Source organism: Diorhabda sublineata, chromosome 4, assembly GCF_026230105.1.
Source record: "Diorhabda sublineata isolate icDioSubl1.1 chromosome 4, icDioSubl1.1, whole genome shotgun sequence".
In the NCBI taxonomy this organism is placed as follows: Eukaryota; Metazoa; Arthropoda; class Insecta; order Coleoptera; family Chrysomelidae; genus Diorhabda; species Diorhabda sublineata.
In genome coordinates, this window is record NC_079477.1 from 28,953,966 (window position 1) to 28,978,574 (window position 24,609).

General features: G+C 30.9%; 3 protein-coding genes across 6 annotated transcripts in view; 1 reads left to right on the forward strand and 2 right to left on the reverse strand.

Moving 5' to 3' along the window:
* The window catches only part of LOC130442602 (atrial natriuretic peptide-converting enzyme), a 51,230-nt gene extending 50,161 nt beyond the window's left edge, over window positions 1–1,069 (forward strand). Inside the window, exon 13 of the mRNA XM_056776873.1 lies at window positions 519–1,069. Within this exon, the coding sequence (XP_056632851.1) occupies window positions 519–698 (180 nt within the window). The 3' untranslated portion in view covers window positions 699–1,069. The remainder of the gene's footprint in view (window positions 1–518) is intronic.
* Window positions 1,060–8,331, reverse strand: LOC130442601 (uncharacterized). Of its 2 annotated transcripts, none has more exons than XM_056776871.1 (8): window positions 8,051–8,331; window positions 7,699–8,000; window positions 7,192–7,430; window positions 6,554–6,787; window positions 5,735–6,012; window positions 4,617–4,943; window positions 3,621–3,882; window positions 1,060–2,766 (listed from the first exon to the last, which is right to left on the reverse strand). In XM_056776871.1, the coding sequence occupies exons 1-8, from the start codon at window positions 8,272–8,274 to the stop codon at window positions 2,272–2,274; spliced, it is 2,361 nt and encodes a 786-aa protein (XP_056632849.1). In that variant the 5' UTR covers window positions 8,275–8,331; the 3' UTR covers window positions 1,060–2,271. The 2 variants fall into 2 exon arrangements, with proteins under 2 accessions (XP_056632849.1, XP_056632850.1); XM_056776872.1 differs by having other exon boundaries at window positions 7,699–7,973; window positions 8,051–8,310.
* Window positions 8,332–10,465: 2,134 nt separating this feature from the next.
* LOC130442553 (armadillo segment polarity protein) lies at window positions 10,466–24,492 on the reverse strand. 3 transcript variants are annotated; one of them, XM_056776751.1, is made up of 12 exons: window positions 24,367–24,492; window positions 23,985–24,042; window positions 22,741–23,031; window positions 21,959–22,677; window positions 19,649–19,834; window positions 19,336–19,590; window positions 19,094–19,264; window positions 18,696–19,011; window positions 18,060–18,211; window positions 16,430–16,526; window positions 15,025–15,075; window positions 11,861–11,944 (listed from the first exon to the last, which is right to left on the reverse strand). In XM_056776751.1, the coding sequence occupies exons 2-11, from the start codon at window positions 24,016–24,018 to the stop codon at window positions 15,044–15,046; spliced, it is 2,253 nt and encodes a 750-aa protein (XP_056632729.1). In that variant the 5' UTR covers window positions 24,019–24,042; window positions 24,367–24,492; the 3' UTR covers window positions 11,861–11,944; window positions 15,025–15,043. The 3 variants fall into 3 exon arrangements, with proteins under 3 accessions (XP_056632728.1, XP_056632730.1, XP_056632729.1); XM_056776750.1 differs by lacking the exon at window positions 15,025–15,075 and having other exon boundaries at window positions 10,466–11,944; XM_056776752.1 differs by lacking the exons at window positions 15,025–15,075; window positions 16,430–16,526 and having other exon boundaries at window positions 10,472–11,944.
* Window positions 24,493–24,609: the final 117 nt, after the last annotated feature.

The following is a 24,609-nucleotide window of genomic DNA, read 5'->3' on the forward strand; positions in this document are numbered from 1 at the left end:
ACTTAGTGGCCTATTTCAGATTGTAGTTTTTTAAGTTAAAATTTGATATAAAAAACTTTTTAAGACTCTAACTTTCTACTAGCAACAACAAACTGAAACACATCTTACAGTTAATTTTATCACAATATTCTTAGTTCGATGAAACACACACACACACTCTACATTGTTAAAAAGAGCGAGAGGTTCGTTGGGTTCTTTTCATACGGATGAGTACATTTATTAGGTTTGATCCTGATATAGAAAAGATTCCTCTGCAGCTATGTTTTTTATAGGTTAGTTTATATTTCTTCTTGTAAATGGCCTTTGCTCATATCATCAGGCAGTTCTTGAATATTCTGGAGTATTTTTGTTGGTTTGAAGTACCTCAAGCTTCAATAATGGGAAGTTGAGAGATAGAATATCAAGATTCTAAGTTGAAACCCTTGATTTTTGTTAATAATTCAATTAACAATATTTTAATATTTTTTTAGAGTTTGTCTTATGTAGAATATCTATGTTATATATGTTAAATGTTTTAGGAAGAAGAATTTGCCGGAAGTCCTTTGGTCTGTCGATATGATGAGAAATGGGTTTTAACCGGGATAACAAACTGGAGAATAGCTTGTGCCAAAAACGGTATAGAACGACCCAGGGCTTATGATAAAATTTCTTCTAATCTGAAATGGATACAAGAAAGTATAAATGATCAAGTACGATAATAAAATAACAGATGAGTGATTAGTGTAGTTTTAAAAAAGCCATTAATACATAAAGAAAATGTATAAATTTATCAAAATTGTTGTTTCTCATGATATAATTTTTGAATTGTTTCGATGTTGTAGCAAACTTTAAAAAAATTTGACTGAATTTTCATATTCTGAATTCGATTATAGTTTATATCTCATTGTAATTGTTCTTCTCATGATGAATAATAAAATTTAAATCTGGGTTTTTAATATAACTCTTCCATATTTTTTGATAAGTTTTTGTAAATATGTTGTTTATGTATAATTGTAGATATCACTAAAAATAGGTACTGTTTTTGTGGTTTTGTATATAATTTTAATAAATAAAACACTGTTTTTACTAATTCAATTATTTATTAACCTCAATATATTTTCAGATTTATAATTATCACTAGAATTCTCCATTTAAAATAATACCGTATAAGCTTCAATATCTATGCTCTAACTAGGATAGCATTTTGATAAAGTTATTTACTTCAAACTTCGAGCATAGAAGACTTATTGAAGCTTAAAGATATATCTTACCGATGCAACACCGACTTTTGTTTTACGGAAAGAACTTATATTTACTTGTTTTTTAATTAGAGCCTAGTGATTTGATGACCATGACTATGATGGTTATTATTTTGGAATTTATTTTAATTTTATTTTTTTATTGCCAAGTGCATTAGAAGTGGATTAGAATACAATGAACTGAATGAATGTCTCAATTTATCATTCCATTTGACTCACCACATCAAAGTGAGAATAGATGAGCTGATGCTCAGCTCAATTTGGAAAAAATCGGATCATTTGCAAAAGGAAAGCTATAATTCGTAACAAAAAGCTCAAAATATTTACCTGTATTTTATTTATTTGGAAATAGGATGTCTGAACACAGATCACCGAATCCCTTCAAATTTAAAATTACATTTTATGAAACCATAACAAGTCATCAAAAAAGATTTGATTTTAAAAACAACGTACAACGCACCTTAATACTTACAATTAATAATTTTGAAATTAAAAAAATAGAGTTTGGCAATTTTTATAATTGAAATTTCCTCGGATGAAGTTCCGATTTTACATTCTTTTCTTTCCTATGCCTCAGCATCTTGATTTTCGAATATTCCGAAGTATTCTAGCTAATAAAGTTCTTCAGGAGCCAAGGAGAATAATCGAGAGACAAACGTATCGATTATAAAAGCAATCAAATATAGAAAGGACGGAAGTTTACTGATAGAATTAAGGAAAACATTTATTAATTAGAAGTTAATTCGATTCCTATCAATAAAAAATTGAAGTGCTTAGCGTTTCTAGTTTATAAAAATAATTTACATTTTATTTTTTCACATATTAGTTCCTAACCTTTTATTTCAATGTGACAAATGTTATTGTCAAATTTTTATGTTGCAGTAATAAACATAACAATTAATTAACACATCTATCTTATAACTTAAGGATAAGTATGTCACTTGTCACTAAGGTAGTTCTAAGAATTGAGGTGGCAGTGATCTTTCATTTTATCACACAATGCTTGTTTGGCTGTCACTAAAAATGATGTCTTTCAAGGACTTTGAAAAGCAACAGCTTTTATGGTTCCTATACTTTGTCGCTGCACATCAGATTTTACTCTTGCTACTGGTGACACAGTTTTAAAAGAAGTCGAAATTTTCACTTCAGTCTCATTATATGCTTTATGTAAGTTAGTCAAATTGAGTACATTATTTTTAAGTTGTTGAGATGTCTGGACGTCAAACTGAATCGAGTTTCTGACTGGTGTTTCTGGAGGCACATCTGATATCCTCATAGCCATTGATCTCTTGCATCGTTCCTCTTCTATTGTAATCTGAGCTCTAAATTCTAGAGCTTCCGGCTTGAAAGCTGCTGCTATTGTTTCAAGGATGTTTGTTAAATATGTGGCTTGTTTTAAATAAAATAACGATTGTTGTCCGTTTCCACTAATTCTTAAGCCGTCTCTTGCTATATTGATAAAAGCCGTTATGAATTCAGTAAAAATGGCTTTTGATTTGAATATCTCCAACTGTTTCGTCCAAGTTACCTGCAAAAAAACAATAATACTTTAATAAAAAAAGTAAATACAGCTTATTGTTAACATGATGCAAGTTTATCTTAAGAATTATGAGAAGCACTATTTTGTTTTGTTTTTCAACAAAAAAGTTATTTTCTCCAATTAAGTTCCCTCGAGCTTCTATATACCTATAGATCCGTTGTCCCTTCCTGATAACAGCACTGGAAGTTTTCTGATATAGCTTTTAACTGGTCGGTTACAGACTTTTGAATATTACCTAAATTTTCAAATTGATTTTCTTTTAAAGCATGTTTCAATTTCAAAGACTTGAATCAGGATTCTTGATCATTGGTATTCCTCTAAGTATTATGTTCCATTCATTGTTCTTCTGTTCAGTTGTGATGATTATCAGCACCATTTTGGCACAAATTTTTTTCTTACCCGAATTGTCTGGTAAAATTTGATGTACGATAAATATGTTTAAATTAAATTTTCATCTATAATTCTTAATGTTAAATGACTAGGCCAAATTGTTCTGGATATTGGTAGTAGCACTGTTACCATCTCTTCTGCATTCTCTGCCCTCGTCCAACTTTTAGTAATCCTATCTTACTTAGAGTTGCATATTGTTATAGTCCCTGTTATACCTTTTCCTATATTCTCAGTTCCAGTATAGCAAAATGTAAATGATTTTTTTTATTTTCAAACACAATAAAAGTAACACACTGCCATGAAGATCTGATCAATGGAATAAAACAATTTAGTTCAATCTATGCCTTATTTGACAACAAAGTTATATGAATTTTTATAAACAATAAATGTCATTTTTAAAAAAGTTTGTATTGATTAATGACCATATTTTTCAAATTCAAATTGTTACTTACATCTAAATCTATAGAATCAACAGAAGCAGTATCCAATTCTTCAGTCTCTGATTTGGTTGTTTCCAAATACTGCTTCCTTCTCGTCAATTCTTGTAAATGTCGCCATTGGGTCTCGGGATCTTGATAAACTATTCTTCTGAAATTGACTGTCCGATCTAAGTTGGGATTAACCAATTTATAACCTTGTAATTGTGTTATTTTAATATAGAGATCCTTGTAATCGTATGGACGATAAAATTTTCGTTTGGAATATTGTATACATCTTAAAAATAAATAATCGTATAAAAATCAACATTTTGCTTATTATCATAAACTTCTTGGCTCAAGAAGCGACAAACTGAAGATATTATTATTTTGAGTTTATTATTGCATCGCAAAACATCTGAGCAAGTCCGGCCATGCTCTCTGTTTATATTTCAGTCAAAAGTAACATTTAGTAAGTCTAGAAATTGAAATGCATCAGTTATTTAAGAAACGCTTCAGCTTCATTTTGCTTGGAAAATGTGAACATTGAACTGTTCAAGAAACAATGTTTGGAAAATGTGTACATTGAACTATTGTAAGAAACAATTTTTGTTTGGAAAATATGTACAGTGACTGTTTTAAGAAACAATGTTTGGAAAATGTGTAGGTATATATTATTCGAAAAATAAAATACTAGTTTTATCAATAGTTTGAATTGTTTTACCTTCTATTTAATACCTGATGACGTATTGTTTAGTCAGTCATTTGAAAAACAACACGTCTTCAACAATATTTATAAATTTTTTAAATATCAAAAACCCCTGGAGGAACATTTGAAAAATTAATTCATAAAATATATAATGATGCAGCAGAGTTTTTTTTTTATTTCCCAAACGGTTACTTTTTTAAATATGTGGTGTTTCTCAAATAACCGATTCAAATGTAGTTAATTTATAAATGTTGTGTGAAGAGGATAACCTTTCGGTAAATAAATAGATGTTACATTATTTATAATAAAAAACAAGTAATTACCTCAAAGCTTTAATCAAATAAACTGTAGGAGACTGAATCAATTCATGCAATACTTTTTGTGCAAACAGCAAATACTTCTTTTGGATATTTCTAAAATGATTCTTCTGTTTAATAAAAAAATCGGGTAATTCACTTTTGGCGAGTCGTTTAATCAAGTTTTCAATAACTTTCAATAACTTAGAGCCCAGTCGATATTCTGGCCAGTCTTTGTAATTGGATTCACATTCCCAGTACATGTGACATCTAATGTGCTCCACTAAAAGACCCTGTTGTTGAGTGAAAGGCTCTATATAATGTTTGTGAATAAGTATTAGGAGCAAAAAACACCTAAAACAAAAATTGATAGGAAGGTAATGCGCCGTTGCCATATTTTCATCGCTCGTAATAAAAATTTTATTCTACAAACAGATATACAACAATCGTCACAGACAGATCAATAGCATTAAAAACAACAAAATTAAAAGTGATAGTTGACTATCACGAGGTACTCACTTGGATTCGTAACACTGATGTAAGCCTCTGCTGAGTACCTGGACACTATCAAATGGAAGGGAACTTTAAAGCAGTTAAGTTTGCTAAATATGGAGCGGGGGGAGAATGCTGAAAAGAAGACAGTGCTACTACTACTACTGGAATTGTTAAAAGATGCTATTGACACAGGAATGAAGATAACATGAAAAAGATAATAAGATTTGCAAAACACTTCATCCAGAAGACCATTAGAGCAGTCACTGGACATTATACTATCAGTAGAAGACTCCTGAAATGGGGAGTTACTATTATAGGTTGGAAATGCTTAAAATCAAGCTCTAAATGGAAAAAATATAGAAGGTGGTTAACTATTTAAAGAAGTATCCAAATCGTGGAGAATAAAGGGCAATACAATGGGCTTAAGGCAACCGAATGAACTACGACCAATCTAGTTCGAGGTACTAACGCCCTAACATTCCCCCTTTGTAGATTAATACTTAAGTAACATTATTGACTATGGTGGATTAAGAAATATGTAGTATAATCTGGTTACAACCCATTAATTATTATAATTTTTACTTGTTAAAATGGTAGTCTTTCAGAAAATTTCCTTCAATAAAATATGAAATGAAGTATAATTTAAGTACCTCATTTGGGCATGAGACATTCGAGCTTCAAGGTATCTTTCAGCTTTAGGAAATGCAATTTCCCATTCTAAAGTAGCATCTAAGTATTCTCCTTTTTTCTTCCAATAACCTTTAGGTACAAGAACACAATTCAGTGTTCTTATATCTTTGATCATTTCATCCGTAGGCCATTTATAACGTACTCCCGTATTTGTATCGGTAATTGTCGGTCTATCTTCTCGCATTAGAAATTCGAATGTTTGTTCTGTTGGCCACTCTATCGCTACTGAAGGAATAACCTGGAAAAATAAGACTTTTGACACTAAAGATATTGGCAGAAAGAATTAGTAGTGAAAACGATTAAGCAAATGACCCACTTAACCTTATTTTTATCTAGTAAACCCAAAATATCTGATCTCAGCATCAAGGGGCTAGAACAAGTACAATTGTAATCATTTTCTTTTTGCATACTATCAGTTTTGACTCAAATATCTCGTCATATAAAAAGAATTGTTATAAAAATACTGAGATAGAGCACTGAATGAAAGGGTTCAACGTTAGCCTGGACATAACCAGAAAGCTACAGGTTAGAAAGAACGTTATTTAAGATTTTTGACTTAAACAACTCGACCAATTGCAAACGAAAGGTGTTGTGTTGTTCTGTTTTCTGTGTTCCTTTTACATCACTTGACCCTCTAAGAATAGCGTAACGGAAGAAGGAATTGAGAGCAAGAATAGTTTCGATTGTAGCCTTGCAATAGCATAAGAAGAGGTACAATCTGTTATAGTAACTTTAGTGTTGTGTATCTTAGGGAATACAGTAATAAAAATCATGCTCACCTCACAAGGTATGGGATTATCTTCTTTATCGGATAAATTACAAAATATTGTTCCCGGGATAGATTTCGCGAATTCTATTTCATGCTGATGGAATCCCAAGGACCTTCCTAATGAATTTGGAAAAAGAACATTTTTGAAATAATTCATAAATCCTTTAGCGTCCACATAAATTACTTTATCGAAAAAATCTTCCTCTGTGAGCTCCGAATTTTCTTCAAGTTCTTCTTGAAGATCCTGGAATCATTGAATTATTTTTTAAATCAAAATAAGTCATTAATATATAAATTCCTTTAGTTAATGAACATTAAACCGAAGAATAGTTGAAAGGCTGGGGTGTAATGTGCTTTTTTTAATTTTTATGGAAAGATATTTTTAAAACACTGTACCACTTAATCCAAGTGATTTTTTCATTGCGAAAATTAATGAAAAGCGCATGAAGCGAGACTTTCTTCTGGTATGAGGCTCACTTCCAACTTTCGGAATGTGATTCTTAATCACATTTTGTCAAATTATAGTCATCATATTGGTCGACAAGTTGCTTTTCCTGACTATAGCATTAATGCTACTATCTATATAATAGTTATAGAAATTTCGCTTCGTCTATTAAATTCAATATATTTTTTTTCAAAAAAACTTACTAGTAGCTCATGGTTTGGCTTCCTAATTTTTCGTGTGGTAAAACACGTGGCTGGTAAACTATCTCTTTGATCAGAGTTTTTCACTATTTCTAGTCGCTTTGGTGTTTTCAGATCCTGTATTGTAGCGTATTCATAGAAAGGCTCATTAACATTGGAACTACTTGTCCCTGGTTGTTCCGAGGGCGATGAATATATTTTTGGTACCTTACTGTGATCTAATTGCTTGAGCCTTACGAAACCTAAGCATTTAAGAATAATTTAATAAATTCTGTAATAGTATGACAGTAAAGAATATTTTTAAAATGTTGCGTCGTTTTTATATCCAAACCGAATCTCTATTATAGATTATTTAAGCGCAGTCAGAGCATTCAAGAATATTTGATAACTATATAATCATAAAGGCAAAGCCCAAATTACAAGAAAAAGAAGAAAAACCGATCTAGTCTTGTTATAATACAATCATTAACTAATGAAATGAAATTCGAGCTTCTGGTATATTTCACTTACCTTTTCTGGTAGATTCCTCTATTCTAACTTGATAAACAGGTTTATCGATCGAAGTGTATTGTGGAACATCCATACTACTTATAACATCTAAGCAATCAGTAACAACATAGAGCCTGCGTGGTAATAAAGGTTGCGAATGATATTTATTATTTCCGTGCATGGGCATGTACTTTAAATTGGAGTTCACCGTTTCAAATACCGTATCGGGGCAAATACATTCCATGTTCTCGTTCTTAACCAATGTTTTGTTAATGTCTTTTTCTATTTTGTTATTACTAGATAACGAAAGTTTTTGTATATCCCTGGAAATGAACTAATATTTTTTCGCTATATCAGTGAATAGTTTACTTACTTTCGATAATTTTCAAAAAACATGATTGTCATTAACATATTATTCAACATAAACATATCAGGAAAATCTCTGAGATCTCTCTTTAACAGCTCCACTGCTAGTTCGTCGTATCGAGTCTTTGAATCCACTCGAATATCAGAAAATGTATTAGTTTTCTGGTTAGTTGGCCGCATAGGATCCAGAAATGAATCAGAATCTACTTCTTTCGAACAACAATCACCCATATTTAAATATTATCCTCATACAAACAACTTTAACTACAGTTTGTATTATTATGAATCAGATTTTAAAGTTTATCTATATCGAATAATCGTAAACGTTGAGATAAGATACATAAGATAATGAATTGAGGTTGATTAACATATAATCTGTAAAATTCAATTTTTATCTGTTATTTCTATTTCGAGTGGATTTCTGGCGAAACTATTTTAAATGAATTATCTTCATCTCCTAATCGGAATACTAAATAAAATATATATAAAGAATTGTATCTGATGGCCCAATATGTACTAAGTAGAACCTAAATTTCATAGGAACAATGGAACTTTAATAAAAGCTACAACTCCATTCGAGAGATTAACGTAGATTTGACCATTACCTTCTGAAAATCACAATAAGATGAATATACAAGGTTTCCTTTTGTTTTTGCCTGTATTTATATCTCCTCACCATCAGTGATTTCCTGTCAAAAACATTTGTTTTCTGTCTTTGGTACTCCACTACTTCCAAGTACATAGTTATCGGGAAGTCTCGTTCATGTCTGAAAAGCTAAAAGCTTATTTAACACTAAATAATGTTGCAACAATTCGTACAACATCCTATTTGGAAAACGATTCAGCTTGTACTAAAATCAAAGAAATTGATTATCATAAAATGGCAGCAAGTTCTGGCTGAATCACTCCAATCAAGTCACTCTTATATACCGTAATAAACTGCATGCCACAAGAACATATGTTCAATCATCCTCGAAGATCCGAAAATGGTTTTTCAGTTCCTAGGTCCACTATTCCCCAAAACAAAGAAGTAGGCAAAGCAAATATGAACCACTTGTAAAAGAGGTAGGGCTTCTAGAAGTCAATTTTCACTATGCGCATGTTCGACTACCGAATGGTAATGAGGCCACAATTTCAACGAGACTGCTAGTGGAAACCTAGATATGCGACAATGGAACAAAAATCAACAAGGACAAGAGGTATACAAATGTGTTTTTATCAGATCCATATCAAGAAGCGGTGCCACTGCCTTCCGAAAGTAATTATCAGTCAGTGCATAAGTCTTCAGTCCCATGCAGATCATGAAGATAACAATAATTGGCTAATGGATAGTGCTTCTGCGGAGCGATTCTCACAGTTATTCAGAGCTCGATTCGCACTCACAACGCCCTCAACGTGAATGAAGACCTTCTGCCTACTCCAGAGACTACATTTAAAGCCGAGTGAAAAAAAAAAGAAAATGACCGGGGGGCTGAATACCCTATATTTATTGTTACTTGTCACGAGTAAGACCCGAGTTCTTACCAGCAATCTGCACAAGCTTGTCATCAAAATAAACGAGTAATTACACATTAAATTATTACAAACAGTCATTGATGTAAATAATCTTATAAATATGATTTTAGTTATGCCGTTTCTTTCACTGCGAGTAACGACAGTTGGATCACCAATGATAATGGTGAATCAAGGACAAAAGAAGTTTCTTTTCGGTTAGATTTTGGTATTATAACAGTTTTAATCCTTATATTTGTTACTTTTAGCAGAATAACAATAATTTTATTTTGGTTCCTTTCTATTTTCGAGGTTCCCTAATATGAGACAGTCTTTTATTAGGAGCCCACACTATCTCATATTAGAAGACTAATTTTGAAAATAAGTTATTTTTCTCTTGCTTTAAAGAGGTACTTATTATTTCAAATAAACTTGACATTTCAAAGTAAAATGTATACACAGCGATCTATCGTTTTTATATAAAACTATTTGAAAAAAATTAAATTATCACCCCTATCTTCAACAAAAATAAAAAGTTGTCTCATATAACGTGCCTATCCCCTATTATTAATTTTTCCACTAATTATCTCAACACTTGTTTCCTATATCGAAAGCCAATTGTGAGATGACCATTATTTGGCAAAGAGAATATTCAAGTACATCAAGGAAATCCGAACCAACCGATTAAAATAAGTTCCAAAATCAATAACATCTAGACTATGGAAGGCTCCAAATGTCTATTCTTCCTATCTTGATACCTCAGTAGTCAAGCTCAACACGCCTCCTAATTACCAATCTTTATCGGGAGATTTTATTTTTTTCACTTTTTTTTATATTTACATATATTCAGGACTCTAAAAAGCTCTTGTCCAAACCATATGTTTCTGCTAGTTTTCACGAAAATGGAAGCTTATAGAATGAATAAAAACTCTTGATTTACAATCAGAAATTTAATTAATGTCTAAAAATTACATGCAATATAGAAGGCAGTGCCTTTATATAATTAACATTCTACCCTGTATATGAAAAACGTTTTGACTTAAATTCACATAAAATAAAGAGATGATTATTGTGCGAAAGACAAAAGAGTAGGGAGACAGTTCGATTTAAATAAATAATTAGGGAAATGTTACTTACTCTATTAAAAAAAACTAATTTCTATTGATAAATATTTTACCCTATGAATACTGTTTACTTATTTCAAGTCTCTACCATACAAAATTAATGAAAGAGTAAATTATTGAAGCAATTCACTTAATATTTTTATGTAAAAAATCTATTATTGCAACATAAATTGACAACATAGGGATAGTATAAAACAATTAACAAAAAAATTTAAATTAAAGGAAATCTGGATGTTAAAAAGTATCAGTCGTTTAGTTTCATTTTTATAATCCAGATTTTTTTCGAAGCTATAAAACAATACAACTAAACAATTTTATAAAAGTACAGTAAGATCCCGCTTAACGCTGTTATTGTTTTGCGCCCTTTTTTCCAATCCGAGGATTCCACGAAATTATGCACATCGCTAAATTTCCAAATATGTTCAAAACATATAGGAAACAGTGTTTCTTGTTTAGTATTGTGATCATCATGGGTGATAATAAAAAACAAGAAAAAATAGAAACCAGAAAAAACATTTTAATGGACACTAAAATGCAAGTGATTAGAGCGTTAATGTCAAATTAGTGCTGCATTGAATTTGGCATCTTCAACTAAAAGATTGGTCACTATAACTGAAATTATGGAAAAATTTGTTGTAAATGATCCAAATTTTGACAGGAGTCCAATAGCAAAACGGGGTGGTGTTACAGAATCTTTATCCACTTATCAACAACAGAATACAAAATGAAACCGCAAACTACATTAGGTGCCTTCTTGACAGAAAATTGGAAATACAGAATAGACTAATTGATCTGATTTTGATTTTTTTTGTTTTTATAAGTGTATTCGTTTATATTGTTTTTATTTTTTTGAGAAATAAATGTTAAGATAGTCTCCTTTAGCGCTGTTTCGCTCTACTTTGATATAATGTATCCTACACGTTAAGCGGGGTCTTACTGTATATATAATAAAATAAAATTGCCACTAAAGATGATACCTACCCTAAAATCTAATTTGTATATATAAACAAATTCCAGTAAAATAATATAAAGGGGACAGTTTCAAATGAACAATACATAATTCAGTGTTTGTAAAACACAGTCTGTTTCCGTAAAATTTCATAGGTCGGTATCGTACCAGGCTGCGGCATGGTTATTATCTTGTGGAGGGGTTGGAAGTTGGTCAATGGTATCAAAACTTAAACCTGGATCACCACTGGTTACGTCCATGGCGTCGATTCCACTATATGTCGAACCATTTCCGCCGATTTCTAAACCTTGCATATCTATGGGTATCTGGTCATACCCTATAATAAGACAAATATATTATTTATACATTTTTATACTATAATAAATAATATACATAACAAATAAGCGTTAGATTTATATAAACAGAAATGGTCATTAAACCTTTGGGTACATTTGACGAGTGAGACTAGTCATCTGTTTACTTGATCGAAGTTATGGTGGACGAGTCTGACTCGTCATCTTAATTTGAGAAGCAGGCTTTGATTTTTGCGGTACCTCAGCCAGTTGGTGTTGATTGCAAACAATTGCCTGTCATTTTTATTTGACATCTTACAGTTGCAAATAAAATTGATTCCACTTATAATTATTTTATCCGTTTTTTTTGATACGCTATTTTAAGATGTCTGAATTAAAAAAATTCATTTATAGTGAATCTTCTATCGTACAATGGATTTGGGAGAAAAAAGAAAATCTTTTTGATATAAAACAATTTCAAAATATAGCTGGAATCAATGTTTTGTACCTGTGCAGATTAGGTGATAATCCTACACTATTGAAAGTGCTAAACAAACTAAAATTTTTTTGGAAATGATATAAGAAGACACGAATAGATATGAAGTCAAATAATTGCGAAAGAAGGTGCATATAAACGAAGCCTGAAGCGGTTTCCAGTAACTGCGGATGAAATGAAAGAATATATTTCATTATGTATTCAAGTAAAAAAAATTGAGTTCATATTGGTCAAAAAGAACTATTAAAAATACTCCAATTTTTGCAACTTCTATGCCACGGGATAGGTTTTTTGATATCACAAGATTCCTTCTCTTTATAGACAACGAAAAGTTGGATAAAAATGATAGAATTAAGAAGATTAGAAATTTAGTTGATTATCTGAATAATGCATTCGACAATCTTTATACTACAGAGATCGCAATATCACTAGATGAATCTCTAATGAAGTTCAAAGGACGTTTGAATTATATTCAGTTCAATCCATCGAAACTAGAGCGATTTGGAATAAAAATCTATAAACTTTGCGAGTCTTCATCAGGTTATTGCATTTGTTTCAAAATTCATGTTGGGACAAATAAAATACCAGGAACTGATATACCGGCGTCTGAGAGTGTTGTTCTAGAAGAGGCACAACAAATTTTGAACATGGACAATTGGTATTCGTCTCCACAATTATATTTGAAAATACTGGAACAACATACAAATGTGGTTGGAACAGAACAGAAAATACACGCAAAAAGAGCAAACTAAAAAAGGAGGGGCCAAAATCATCCGACGGTTTCTTAGCACTAAGATGGAAAGATAAAAAGGATGTATACATATTTAGTACAAAACATTTAAATATTATTTTAGTTGATACAGGGAAGCGAAAAAAGAAAGATGATAATTTAGAGAAAATTATCAAACCATCATGTGTATTTGAAACTAATACAGATACGGGAGGGGTTGATAAACAGCACCAACTGCTAGGTATTTTCCTGTTATGAGGAAATGCGTGAAAGGTTACAAAAAAATTGCGTTTTATCTAATAGACATGGCTATTTTCAATTCACATGTTCTACATATAAATCAGCACTCAAAGGGTTAATATTCTGCAAGAAAATAATGATATTGACAGTTTAGTTGATAATGGTATATTACACTGTTTGAAATATTTTACAAAAATTATAACCATAAGTAGGTAGTTCGAGGATGTGTTTCATTTTCTACTTGAATTTTCAGTTCAATGCACATCACTGAACGTGGAAAAAGTATAGAATACATTTACAGATATTTTATTTTATTCAGTATATATGAAGTTTGAAAATCAGCTGTACTCATTTTGTTATAATAACTGAGAATTCACAAAAACCTCCATTTACCAAGCTCAACATGTAATTGTACGAATTCTATATTGGTTGTTAAGCGGGCAAAATTTCTAAGTGATGTAATTACTTTATGTTTACTAAAAAGTTATCAAGCTATGATCACAACAAAGTGGGGAACAAAAGGAAATCAACAATTGGAGTAAGACTTCAGATCTGAAACAATCGAAGATATTTCTTTCTTATTCTGCTAATTGAACCCAAAAGGTACTTTAATTAAGCAAAGAAGAGCTAAGGAAAGTTACTGGTCTTTGAAATAGCACCTGATTAAAATGGGAGGAGCTCTCAACAGCTCTTGTTGTATCTGAAAGGAGCCAGAAGAAACAGCTTCTAAGAATAAGAGGGCCTCAATGGACACCTGAAGATGCTAGAATTAGCAGATAATGCAGCGTACAGATTCTGTTGCACAGAGGACGAAACCTCTATCAACGTGTGAGACATTACGGAAATCCAGAGCACTACATCTGGGAGCGTATGAAATAGAAGACGAAGATCTCTGGCAGCTATTCCCCAGTATCGCAGCTAGAAAAGGGGACACAATATATCCTTTAGGTCGCGACGTGCATGGTACCCCAATAAACATATATCCATGAGAACGAGTGCGTCTATCAACAAAGGCTAAGGTACTTCCGTTTCTTAACACCAGAAGAGGTAAGACACATAACCCTCAGGAAAGTAGCTTGCTTTGTAAGGGGTGTAGGGAGTACACAAAAAATTAACAGGTAAAAATGTTTACGTTTGCTCATCTAATCTAATTCCGATTAGAAACCAAAATTATAGTATTGTTTCTGTCTCAACAAATTCATATATTAGATACTAATCTGTTAGTTTACAAGTAAAACAAATTCTAGTATAGAAAATTAAAACAAAGTCGCTAATAAATAAGTTAAGTTTACCGTTCACATAGTTAGTTGGGATCTCCACAGCTGGTAAAAAAATACAAGACACGAACCAATAAATTTGCTCCAAATCTCAAATACTGTAAACTTTCTATTTCTGGCATTTTAGAAACTTGATGATAAATATATCTAGTTGCCCATATATAATGTTTAATGTGACACAACAAAACAATGGGGCCTTTAAAATGTTAAAAATTAATAAGAGCTAGAATACTGTTGTTCCAAATAAATAATGAACACTTTTATGATCACAAACATTATTGGATCGTGTCTTTATAAAGAGAAGTTTGAAATCAATAAATGGCATGCCAAAAATGAATAAAAAAACAGTGCAAATACCAAACTAAAAATTTTACTACGTACATTCACCTTATGTTAGATGTTAGAAGAGAATGCTCCTTTTAAAATCCATCTCTGGAGTAGAAACAGAAAACAAAATTTTTTTAAACCATACCCCTAATTAATTAATTAATTAGTTATGCTGTAGTAAGTAAAAACAATTGCACATACATCTATTTTCAAGTTACACTATGGTATTGAATAAATCTATCATTGGTATTATTTTTTAAAAACTTATGCACTAACAATTAACCAGGAACCAGGAGATTCATTTTTTGGTTCAGTTTTCAGACGGAGTAAAGACCATTCTGATACAAATTGCCCTTGCATTTTAATGAAACGTTTATTATGGACCCTGATTAGTTTCGGAATTGCTACAGATGTGTTTACATACATTGTAAAGTAAAAGTAAAGCAAAGTTGCTATACTATTAGTATGGGAGATATAAACGTCTTCCCCTTGGAAGATATAAAGGCGACTAAAAAGGAATGGCTCTTGGTGACATTTTATTAAGAAAGTTCGTTATAGATATGTTATCTACTTAGATATGCAATACTTTGAAATGAATCCAAATGGGAGATTGCAAAAATTGATTAAACCCAAATAAAATATTTATCATTGCACTGAAGACAGCCATAAATTCACAATTTTTGCTAGGAAGGCTTAAAATATATCATTAATAAGCCTGGAATTTAAATAAATATACATATAACTCTATGTAAGACATCTTCTGAAGTGTTGAAGACACAGACCAGGAAAATTATACTCTGAAGACATGCGAGTGCTGAGATGCATTTTTTTTTCTTTTTCAGCAGACCAACTAATTAAAAGTATATCTAGGTACTTGATTAACTACTTCGGGACAAGCTTATCCATATATGTAGAGATGCCATCAAGTTTTTCTATTTGTATATCCTGTAGGATAAGCTTGTCCCGAAGTAGACAATCGAGAATCTAGATATACGTTTATTTAATTAACTTTGATCGTGTAGAGGCAGGTGTTGTTTTGAATTAAAAAAAATAAAAAATATTCCCAATGATTTTTTATCAAAAAGCTTTTTAGAGGGCGCCGCAAAAAATTTAATATTTATGACCACCCTAAAATCCAACTATGCAAGATATTACTTGAGAATGTATTGCAAACTATGAAAAACTCTGATACCTTACCATGGAAAAATATTAGATACTCTTGGGCTAGTTCATAATGAATTAGTTAACTGCAGCAAAGGTGTAAGGATCTGGGATATGAAGACATATCAAAAAGAATAATTGAGCCGCCAAATAGTATGAATAGTTTTGATATTCAAAAATTTGTAGCCTTTTGTTCTATCAGTTTCGAATACTTGAAAACATAAGTTAATTTTACAAAAATTCCCAATCATTTCCCGAGATGTAGATATTGAAAAAAATATTTCACTGTAAAACTTACCTTGTTGTTGGTAAGGTCTACCACCATGACTGCTGTGAACACTAGGTGGACCTTGAGCATACATGTTGTCATAAGCCTGATCTGGACTCAATATATCCTAAAAACGAGCAACAAAAACATAACAAACAAAACTAAGAACAAAAAAAAACTAAAGAAATAATAATATAAAGGCATTATAGGCATACTTAAATAATAAACAAAGGGTTAATACAATATCGCTCTGCTTCAAATACTCCTATTTATAAAACCTCACTAATCTAATGACCTTCATATTAAATGAGGAAACTAATGATGAAACACATTTACTCTAAATACCTCCAAGCTCAAAAATCTCTGAAATCTGCCCTCACAAAATAGGCTGTGGGAATGGAAAATAAGAAAATAGTCACAAGGATAAATTAAAATTAATTTTTTTCAGGGGTGTCGCAGACGTGAAGTTTTGCAAATCATCATATAGGGATTTGTTGCCTATATACCCCACTTTTTAGAAACCCAAAAAAACTGCCCAGTCTATGAAAGACTTTATGATTCTGTTTTAGTGATCCCAACTTGTTCAGACATTCTTTTCACTCTTTGGAAACTTATTGCTCAATATATTCCTCTATTTAGCAAGGGCCAACAATATTCAAATCAGGTGTACAAAATACAATTATATAGGACACAAGAATTAAAAAAAGGAGAATTCGATATACAGAACACACTGTTTACACTATCACTATAACAACATTTCCTTCAGTCTCTGAAGATGATAACTTGGTCATCGAAACAAGTGTGAGTGTTGGTATAGTGCTATTGTACACAATGTGTTCAATATGAATATCACAAAAAGTTGCAAAAATTGCAATTTAGAGAATGTGTAAACATGAAGTAGAACAATATTTGAACAAGGTGGTAGTACATACAATTTATCATCTTTATAAACTGAGAGTAAAATGTACAGTAGTAGAAAAGTAGTAGAAAATAGTGTGTTCAGTAGAAATATCAGCATTGATTCCAATATATCTAAGCTAACCAAAAGAAATGCCAAGAAAGTAAAATGAGACGTATACAGACTAAAAGTAGCAGCAATAAAAAAGAGATAATGGAGGTACATCTGTCATAAAAACCTTTAATATTCACAAATCTAAATTAAACAAAAAAAATCAACGCATGCCACTAAAAGACATACATATTATCTATTAACATACATACCTTCAACAGCATCAACATTTAAAGTTACTAAAAACTGATCAATGTACACTTTCCAAGAATATAGTCACCACCAGTAGTCAAATAATTTGTAATTATAAATTAGTAGTGGATTTAATGCGCAATTATTCATTGATTTCTTCAACATAATGGATAAAAAAATAATATTTTCATAATATTTTATACAAGTGTTTTTTAAATGTGACTAAGTAGAATTTCACTATTTTCGAAATACTGATCAATAATGAAGGTAACACTACATTTTACAAATCCTAAACAATCAGCCGTCGAGATTTTTTTCAGTCCTAACACTTTTTAATGCATGAATGGTTTCAAATATCAATTGTTATATATTAAAAGAAATTACAATTGTAACAAAATATAAAAATATCCATTAATTTACTAATAAAAAGGTGACTGGGATACTAGGTAATCATGTTACCTGCAAATCAGGACCCATTCCAAGATCTGGATTCCAAAGGTTCTCTTCTCGGAATAAGGAATTTGTTAATTCCATCGACAGTCGTTTTTTGTAGTCTTGTGGTTTATCTTCACTCATACGAAACAACACCGCTGCTGCATATGTAGCAACACCTACAAAATAGAAATAAAAAACCATAAAAATTTGAACAATAATATTGACTGTGATAAGATTTAAAAAAATGAGTACAAATTAGATAAATATGTATTTCCATCAAAAATCAAGTTCTGGTTAGATTATGCATTAACTCCTTTAACAAAACATTCAGTTGGGAATGATCCATATCACACAGGCATTGCTTCATATAAAGTTTAACAAAAATGTTATGCAAAAGATTGAGAAAACGATCAGAAATCATAAGAAAATACCAGTATGGTTTCCAAAAAGTGAGATAAATAATAGATTATGAGTTCATTTTAAAATTAATACAGAATAAATCCTGTATATAGAACCCAAGGTAGTATAAGTTCAATTTTATTCACATAAATATATTACGAGACACCAAAATTCTAAAAAATAGCACTTTATAGTATATATTTTCAATTCTATATGTATTATAAGACAAATAAATAAAAATCACTAACTAAAATTACTAACCTTCATTCCTTGAATGTAATAATTCAGTCAATGGTGCAGTAGCTCCCTCTTGTTCTATCATTTCTGCTCCTTCTTTATCAGCTGCAAGTTCACAGAGTACACCAGCCGCTACACGTTGAATATTTTCAATGTCGTTAAAAAGAAGCTGCACAAATATGGGTACAACCATTTGCTGCCTGATGATTGCTCGATTATGGGATTCTCTAGCCAATATGTGTAAAGCCCCAACTGTTCCTTCCACAATTTCTTCCATGCGAACACCATCAGCATAAGTTCCAGGTGGTTGGCTGCCTCCACTCGCAACACTTGCTCTTTGCTTTGAAATTAGAAAAAATATATGAATTTGGTAGAAAATCGATATGATTGTGTTCCAAAAAAGAAAACAAGTAGATACTTACTCTCTGTGTATCTTGGAATGCTCTCATCAATAGCTGTACCAGGTGATGGATGGCACCATGTTCCCTTAATGGAGCATGATTGGCCGGACAAAGGGCCAAGTTTCTGATTAAACCAATAACTGCTTTTACCAATGGCCAACGAGATGGTGGATTCAACAATTTTACAATAACCTACAATATATTTATGTGAAATACAAAATTAATTTGTATTTTCACAACTAAATTATGGATAGAAAACAAACCTGTATTCCATAGTTGAGTCTGACAGCATTCTGGGCCATTTCAGATTCCACATGTCTTGAAGTCAAATGACGTAAAGCACAAACAGCTGGTTCAGTTATTTCTTCGCGGTCTCCTGCGCTAACAATTGTACGCACTAATGCATCAACTCCACCGACTTGACAGACTGTTACTTTGTTACGCTGATTGTTACAAGTAAGATTAGAGAGAATACCTGCTGCGCATGTAACAACATTCACATCTGAAGATGCTAAAACCTAAAATACCAAAATAATAGTGAAAACAAAACAATATGTAATTTACTTTATATTTTACCTGTACTAACGATTGTAGTAAGCTTTCCAAACCATCAACTTTTGTGGCAGCATCTGACAAGTTTCTCAAAGTCCACAGACAATTTTGAACTAGCCTAGTGCTTGGATTGCCCAGATGCATGGCTAAAGCTTGCATTCCTCCAGCTTCCACTATAGCAGGTTTATTACTGGAGCACACTGATAACACCTATATAAGACATATTTTATTATGAAAATGTAGTAATTACAGTAGAATTACGGAAAAGTAGCTACAAAAAGAAAGTAAATTCAGGGCAGGAAGGTTATGCACAGACAATATTTTTAGATTAAAATAAGTTACTGAAAATATATCCTCTAACAAGTGGATTTTTTATTGAAAAATATAAAAGTACCAAATACTCTTAACATCCAATTTTGAATTTAATTAGAATGAATTTTGAGTAGAAGTGAAAATAAAAGAAATCATAAAAGTAACAAGAATTTATAATAAAACTAAACAAGAAATTGGTATGAGAACACCGTAAGAAGGCTGGATATACCATTGAAAAACATATGGGGAGACCAAGTAAGAAACTGGGGATAAATAGAGAAAAAATGTTAATGAAAGAAGATAAAAGACAATGAAAGTAAAAAATAAGAAAAAAATATGTGTTATAGAAAATATGTATGAAAGATTAAAACATACTTTATCATAATTTAAAAGTAGTATATGATTGGAATTTTTTTTGCTTATAATCTATGTGCAACAAATTATTGCAGGTTGTTAGCTGATCCATGCTTATATATAAGGGGTACTACTTATTTGTTAAACTGGGTTGATGACATTATAATTGTCTCTAACTGTGTAGTTGAAGTGAATGAACTCAAAGAAAAGTTAAATTTTGAAATTCCGGTGAAAGATCTTTCAAATCAAAATGAAAATGTATTTTTAGGAATTTAAATTAAAAGAACAAATAATGAAATAAAACTTTCCCAAAAAACATGGATACGAAAAATTTTGGTTCAATTTCAAATGAATGATTGTATGATGTACCAATTCAGCTAAAATAAAATTTAATGACTCAAGAAAATTTTATAGCAAACGTACCATACAAACAACTTGTAGGTTCATGTATGTATGTTATGTTGGATACAAGACCTGACCTTTGCTTTGCAGTAACTTATTTCAGACATTTTCAAAATTGTCTTGATCAAAGTCACTGGAAACATTTGAAGGTACGGTACGGTATCTGAAGAAAACCCAAAATTATGTTTTAAAATATACTAAAATTCAATAATAATGTAATCCAAAGAAACAGTCAGTTGTTGCTCTGTCAAGTCCAGAGGCTGAGTATGTTGCATTGGTTAATTGTATAACTGAATGTCTTTTTCTTAAACAAATTCTGGAAGATCTGATTCATCAAACAACTAATCAAATATTAATTTATGAAGACAATCACTCATGCATAAAAAATGCAAAAACACTTGAAACGAAAAGATCAAAGTATATCGATTTTAAATAGCATTTTATAAGGAAATTAATTTCAAATAATATTGGAAAGCTTAATTATGTACCTACTGATCATCAATATGCTGATCTATTGACAAAATCACTGTCTTATGTAAAATTTGATATTTTTAGAAAATTTATTGAACAATGTGAGTACACATAAGAAACTTTTGTAGAATTGAGAGGGAGTGTCGATGTCACCAATTACTACAAAAGTCATTCTGACAAGTGGCACATAAAAATATGTTTTGTTTCTATCTTTGTATCGGTTCTATGTCTGTAATATAGTGATCAAAAGTAACAAGTGGTTGCAGTTTTATTAAATGAATAATTAACATTAACAATTATTTGCCTTGAAAATAATCAAGGAACTTACAGAAACCTTAGGTTTCAAATTATAAAGTTGAAATTTTTCTGATAAAAAATGTAATTTAAATAATTTTGAATTAAGGTATCAAAATTTAGAAGTGGTAAAATATGAACATTCACTTTCTTCAGAAATGAGAGGACCAAAAACTACTGAAGCCTAATAGAACTTTTATTATACATATACCACAAAGTTTAAGTTTCACAAAAGTTGAGCCAATATCAAACAGACAAAATTTTATATGTTTATATTGACGTCCAGATATTAGTGCTAGTTATCTACACTAAAATTTTATTGTAGGAAATATCAATAAATGATTTTGTGGACAAACTAACTACTGAAAGCAAAAATTACATAGCAGTTAATAAATTACTTCATACCCATGAGCCATGCATTCAGATTATATTATATAGTCAAGTATTTCTGGTATTAATTATTTTGCTATCCTTTCAATATAAATATTCTTACTTACTCACCTTTAGAACTCTTGATGTAGTCCACAACAACTTCTCGTAATCATAAGATCTCATAATCCTCACTAGTTCAATAGGACCTTGACTTGCCAAAATAATTAGTTTACTTTCTTGATTTCCATATGCCAAAATTTGTAAACAGTCAGTCACAATAGCCAAAAATTTAACATTATTTCTCTGCAAAAGTGCAACCATCTTTTGCAAACCTCCAGCAAGCCTAACAGCCATTTTAGAACCATCCTGATGGAGCAATAAATTGTGAAGTGTGGTGATAGCATAAAAAAGTACGCTTTCTACTGGAGAACTAAGTAATTTTACAAGAGCTGGTATTCCTCCACTTTTGAATATGGCGAGTAGACCTTGTCTGTGGTGTGATAACTTGTGCAATGTTCCAACAGCACCTTTTGTAGTTTCCAAATCATTGGAATTTGATATAGCTCTGACCAAAGCAGCCACCATTTGAGGGCTATTCATAATAGCATGTCTTGATGCTTCTTTCTTTGACAACTGGTGTACCATCATAGCAGCCTGAGAGACAACAACCTGATCCTCATCATTCAACAATTTGATCAATTCTGGTATAGCTCTTGTAGCAAGATCAGCATCATCTTGGTAGTTAATAAGATTAACTACTGCATGTTTCAACATCTGACTAGGTTCTGCCAAACGCTGAACTGCTGTTTGATGATTTGGATCAAATTGTGTGGAAGGAATTTCGATTCCTAAATAAATATATTAAATAATCATTAGAACTAATTCAATATGACAGATTTATTTTAACTAACCTTCGTCTAAAGTTTCAGGAAACATGGCAGCTCTCACTCTTTGAGATCTGGTGTGGTTCAGCTGGTTATTCATTTCATCTACTTGATCTTGTGTAAAACCTTGATAAGGTTGATCCAGATCAAACAAGTCCATCTCTTCTTCTTCCTTTCCTGTCAAAGATGGCACCTGAGTAGCAGCCCCAGATTGGATTCCAGAATCTCCCAAGTAGGAGTTCTGTTGCCACAATAATGTTTGTTCTTTTGAAGACTGCATTGGCAAATCATTTGGACCTTGATGGTAGCTTTGAGACACTATAGAAAAGTTTTTAAATGTCATATGTTTGTGAAGTTCAATAATTTCATTGCTTGCAGCTTACACAAACTCAGGTTGTTCAAAGAAAGTATTGTTTTTAATCGGCGTATGAACAAAATTATGATAACTATTGGTGAACATTGAAGGATGGTCTCAAGAAGGAAGAAAATACTCGAACTCAAATTAGAAAGAGAAAATTGATGAGTAGAAAAAGAAATTAAGTTCAGATGGCCATCTAAAATATTTAACTGGGAAGCAATTAACTGAATATGTTTGACAACGAAGATTTTCCAGAAGGGGATTACAAAGGAGCTTAATTGATTAAGTCTGCATCTCATTACTTTTGAAGTTTTACAATTAGTAGAAATATGTTTAATATGTTTTACAAAATTTGACAACTATATGGCATGAATAAATGTTAAGTTAAAATACTTAAGATGAAAAAAAAGCCGACTATAATTGATATTCCTATAAAGAAGCATTATATGATTATATATATATATATATATATATATATATATATATATATATATATATATATATAGTTATTATATGGAAGAAACTGAATCAAATACATACAAACAATATAATAAATTTCATTCCAATCAACAAGAAACACAGAAAACTTATATTTTTCAAAAAAATAGAAGGCGAAACAAACATCATTTAGCATGTCGTTTATAACTGATTAATTTAATGAAGTCAATAAGGGAATGTTAAATTAAAGAATTAATGAAAGCTGCACTTATAATATGATAAACATTGTTATGTATTTGTCATATTTTATTCATTTACATTCATTTATATCTCTGAATTTGCAAACATAATTGTAAAATATATTTATTTCTTATTATCAACATCTATTCTGTAATTTTGAACAATTTTCTTTTGATATCAACCTAGTAATTAAGCAAACTACAACTTATCTAATATAGGAAATAAAAAAACTTACTTGGTCTATTTTGGTTAGACTGCATGTAACTCATGGTGATTTGGTGAGAATGTCACACCTATCGAATAAAAAAACCATATTCTCAGAAATATTAGTCACAAAATTAATCTTTTCTAATTAGCATATAATTTATGGAAAGTATTTCATACACAAAGAGTTTGATAAATATAAACTAACAAATAAAGGCGATTAAATAATTGAAAATCATAAATAACTCAAATATAAACAAAAGAATCCTCTGTAGATAGATTCACCTTACGACACACAGAGATAAGAATCCTCCATGTTGTATACAAATTAAGAAAAGTTCAACAACTTTACAACTGTTCTAAATGGATTGGAGAATTAGTATGTTATAAAATTAGTAAACGTTTTTATTTACCTTTACCAAAGAATCTCTAATTTTTATTCTACTTTTCGACAATATTTATACTCAATATTATAAACACCACACCGCACCCCAATTCACTCAACCGAACTAAACTGAAATGGAAACGCTTGGTGAAATTTAAAGTACTATTCACACTATATGAATACATTTGATAACCTATTCAAGCAATATTTGTTCTCTTATCAACAACTGGACTATTTGTTCAATAAAAGTAATTTATAATTATTCTAATAT

Coding starts and splice junctions, on each gene's coding strand:
- LOC130442601 (XM_056776871.1), bottom strand. CDS start 8,274: ATGGGTGATTGTTGTTCGAAAGAAGTAGATTCTGATTCATTTCTGGAT. Junction 6,788..7,191: donor AGCCAAACCATGAGCTACTA/GTAAGTTTTTTT, acceptor CAATGATTCCAG/GATCTTCAAGAAGAACTTGA. Junction 2,767..3,620: donor TTGATTCTATAGATTTAGAT/GTAAGTAACAAT, acceptor GTTTTTTTGCAG/GTAACTTGGACGAAACAGTT.
- LOC130442553 (XM_056776750.1), bottom strand. CDS start 24,018: ATGAGTTACATGCAGTCTAACCAAAATAGACCAA. Junction 19,265..19,335: donor GACTCAACTATGGAATACAG/GTTTGTTTTCTA, acceptor AATATATTGTAG/GTTATTGTAAAATTGTTGAA. Junction 19,012..19,093: donor CATTCCAAGATACACAGAGA/GTAAGTATCTAC, acceptor CTAATTTCAAAG/CAAAGAGCAAGTGTTGCGAG.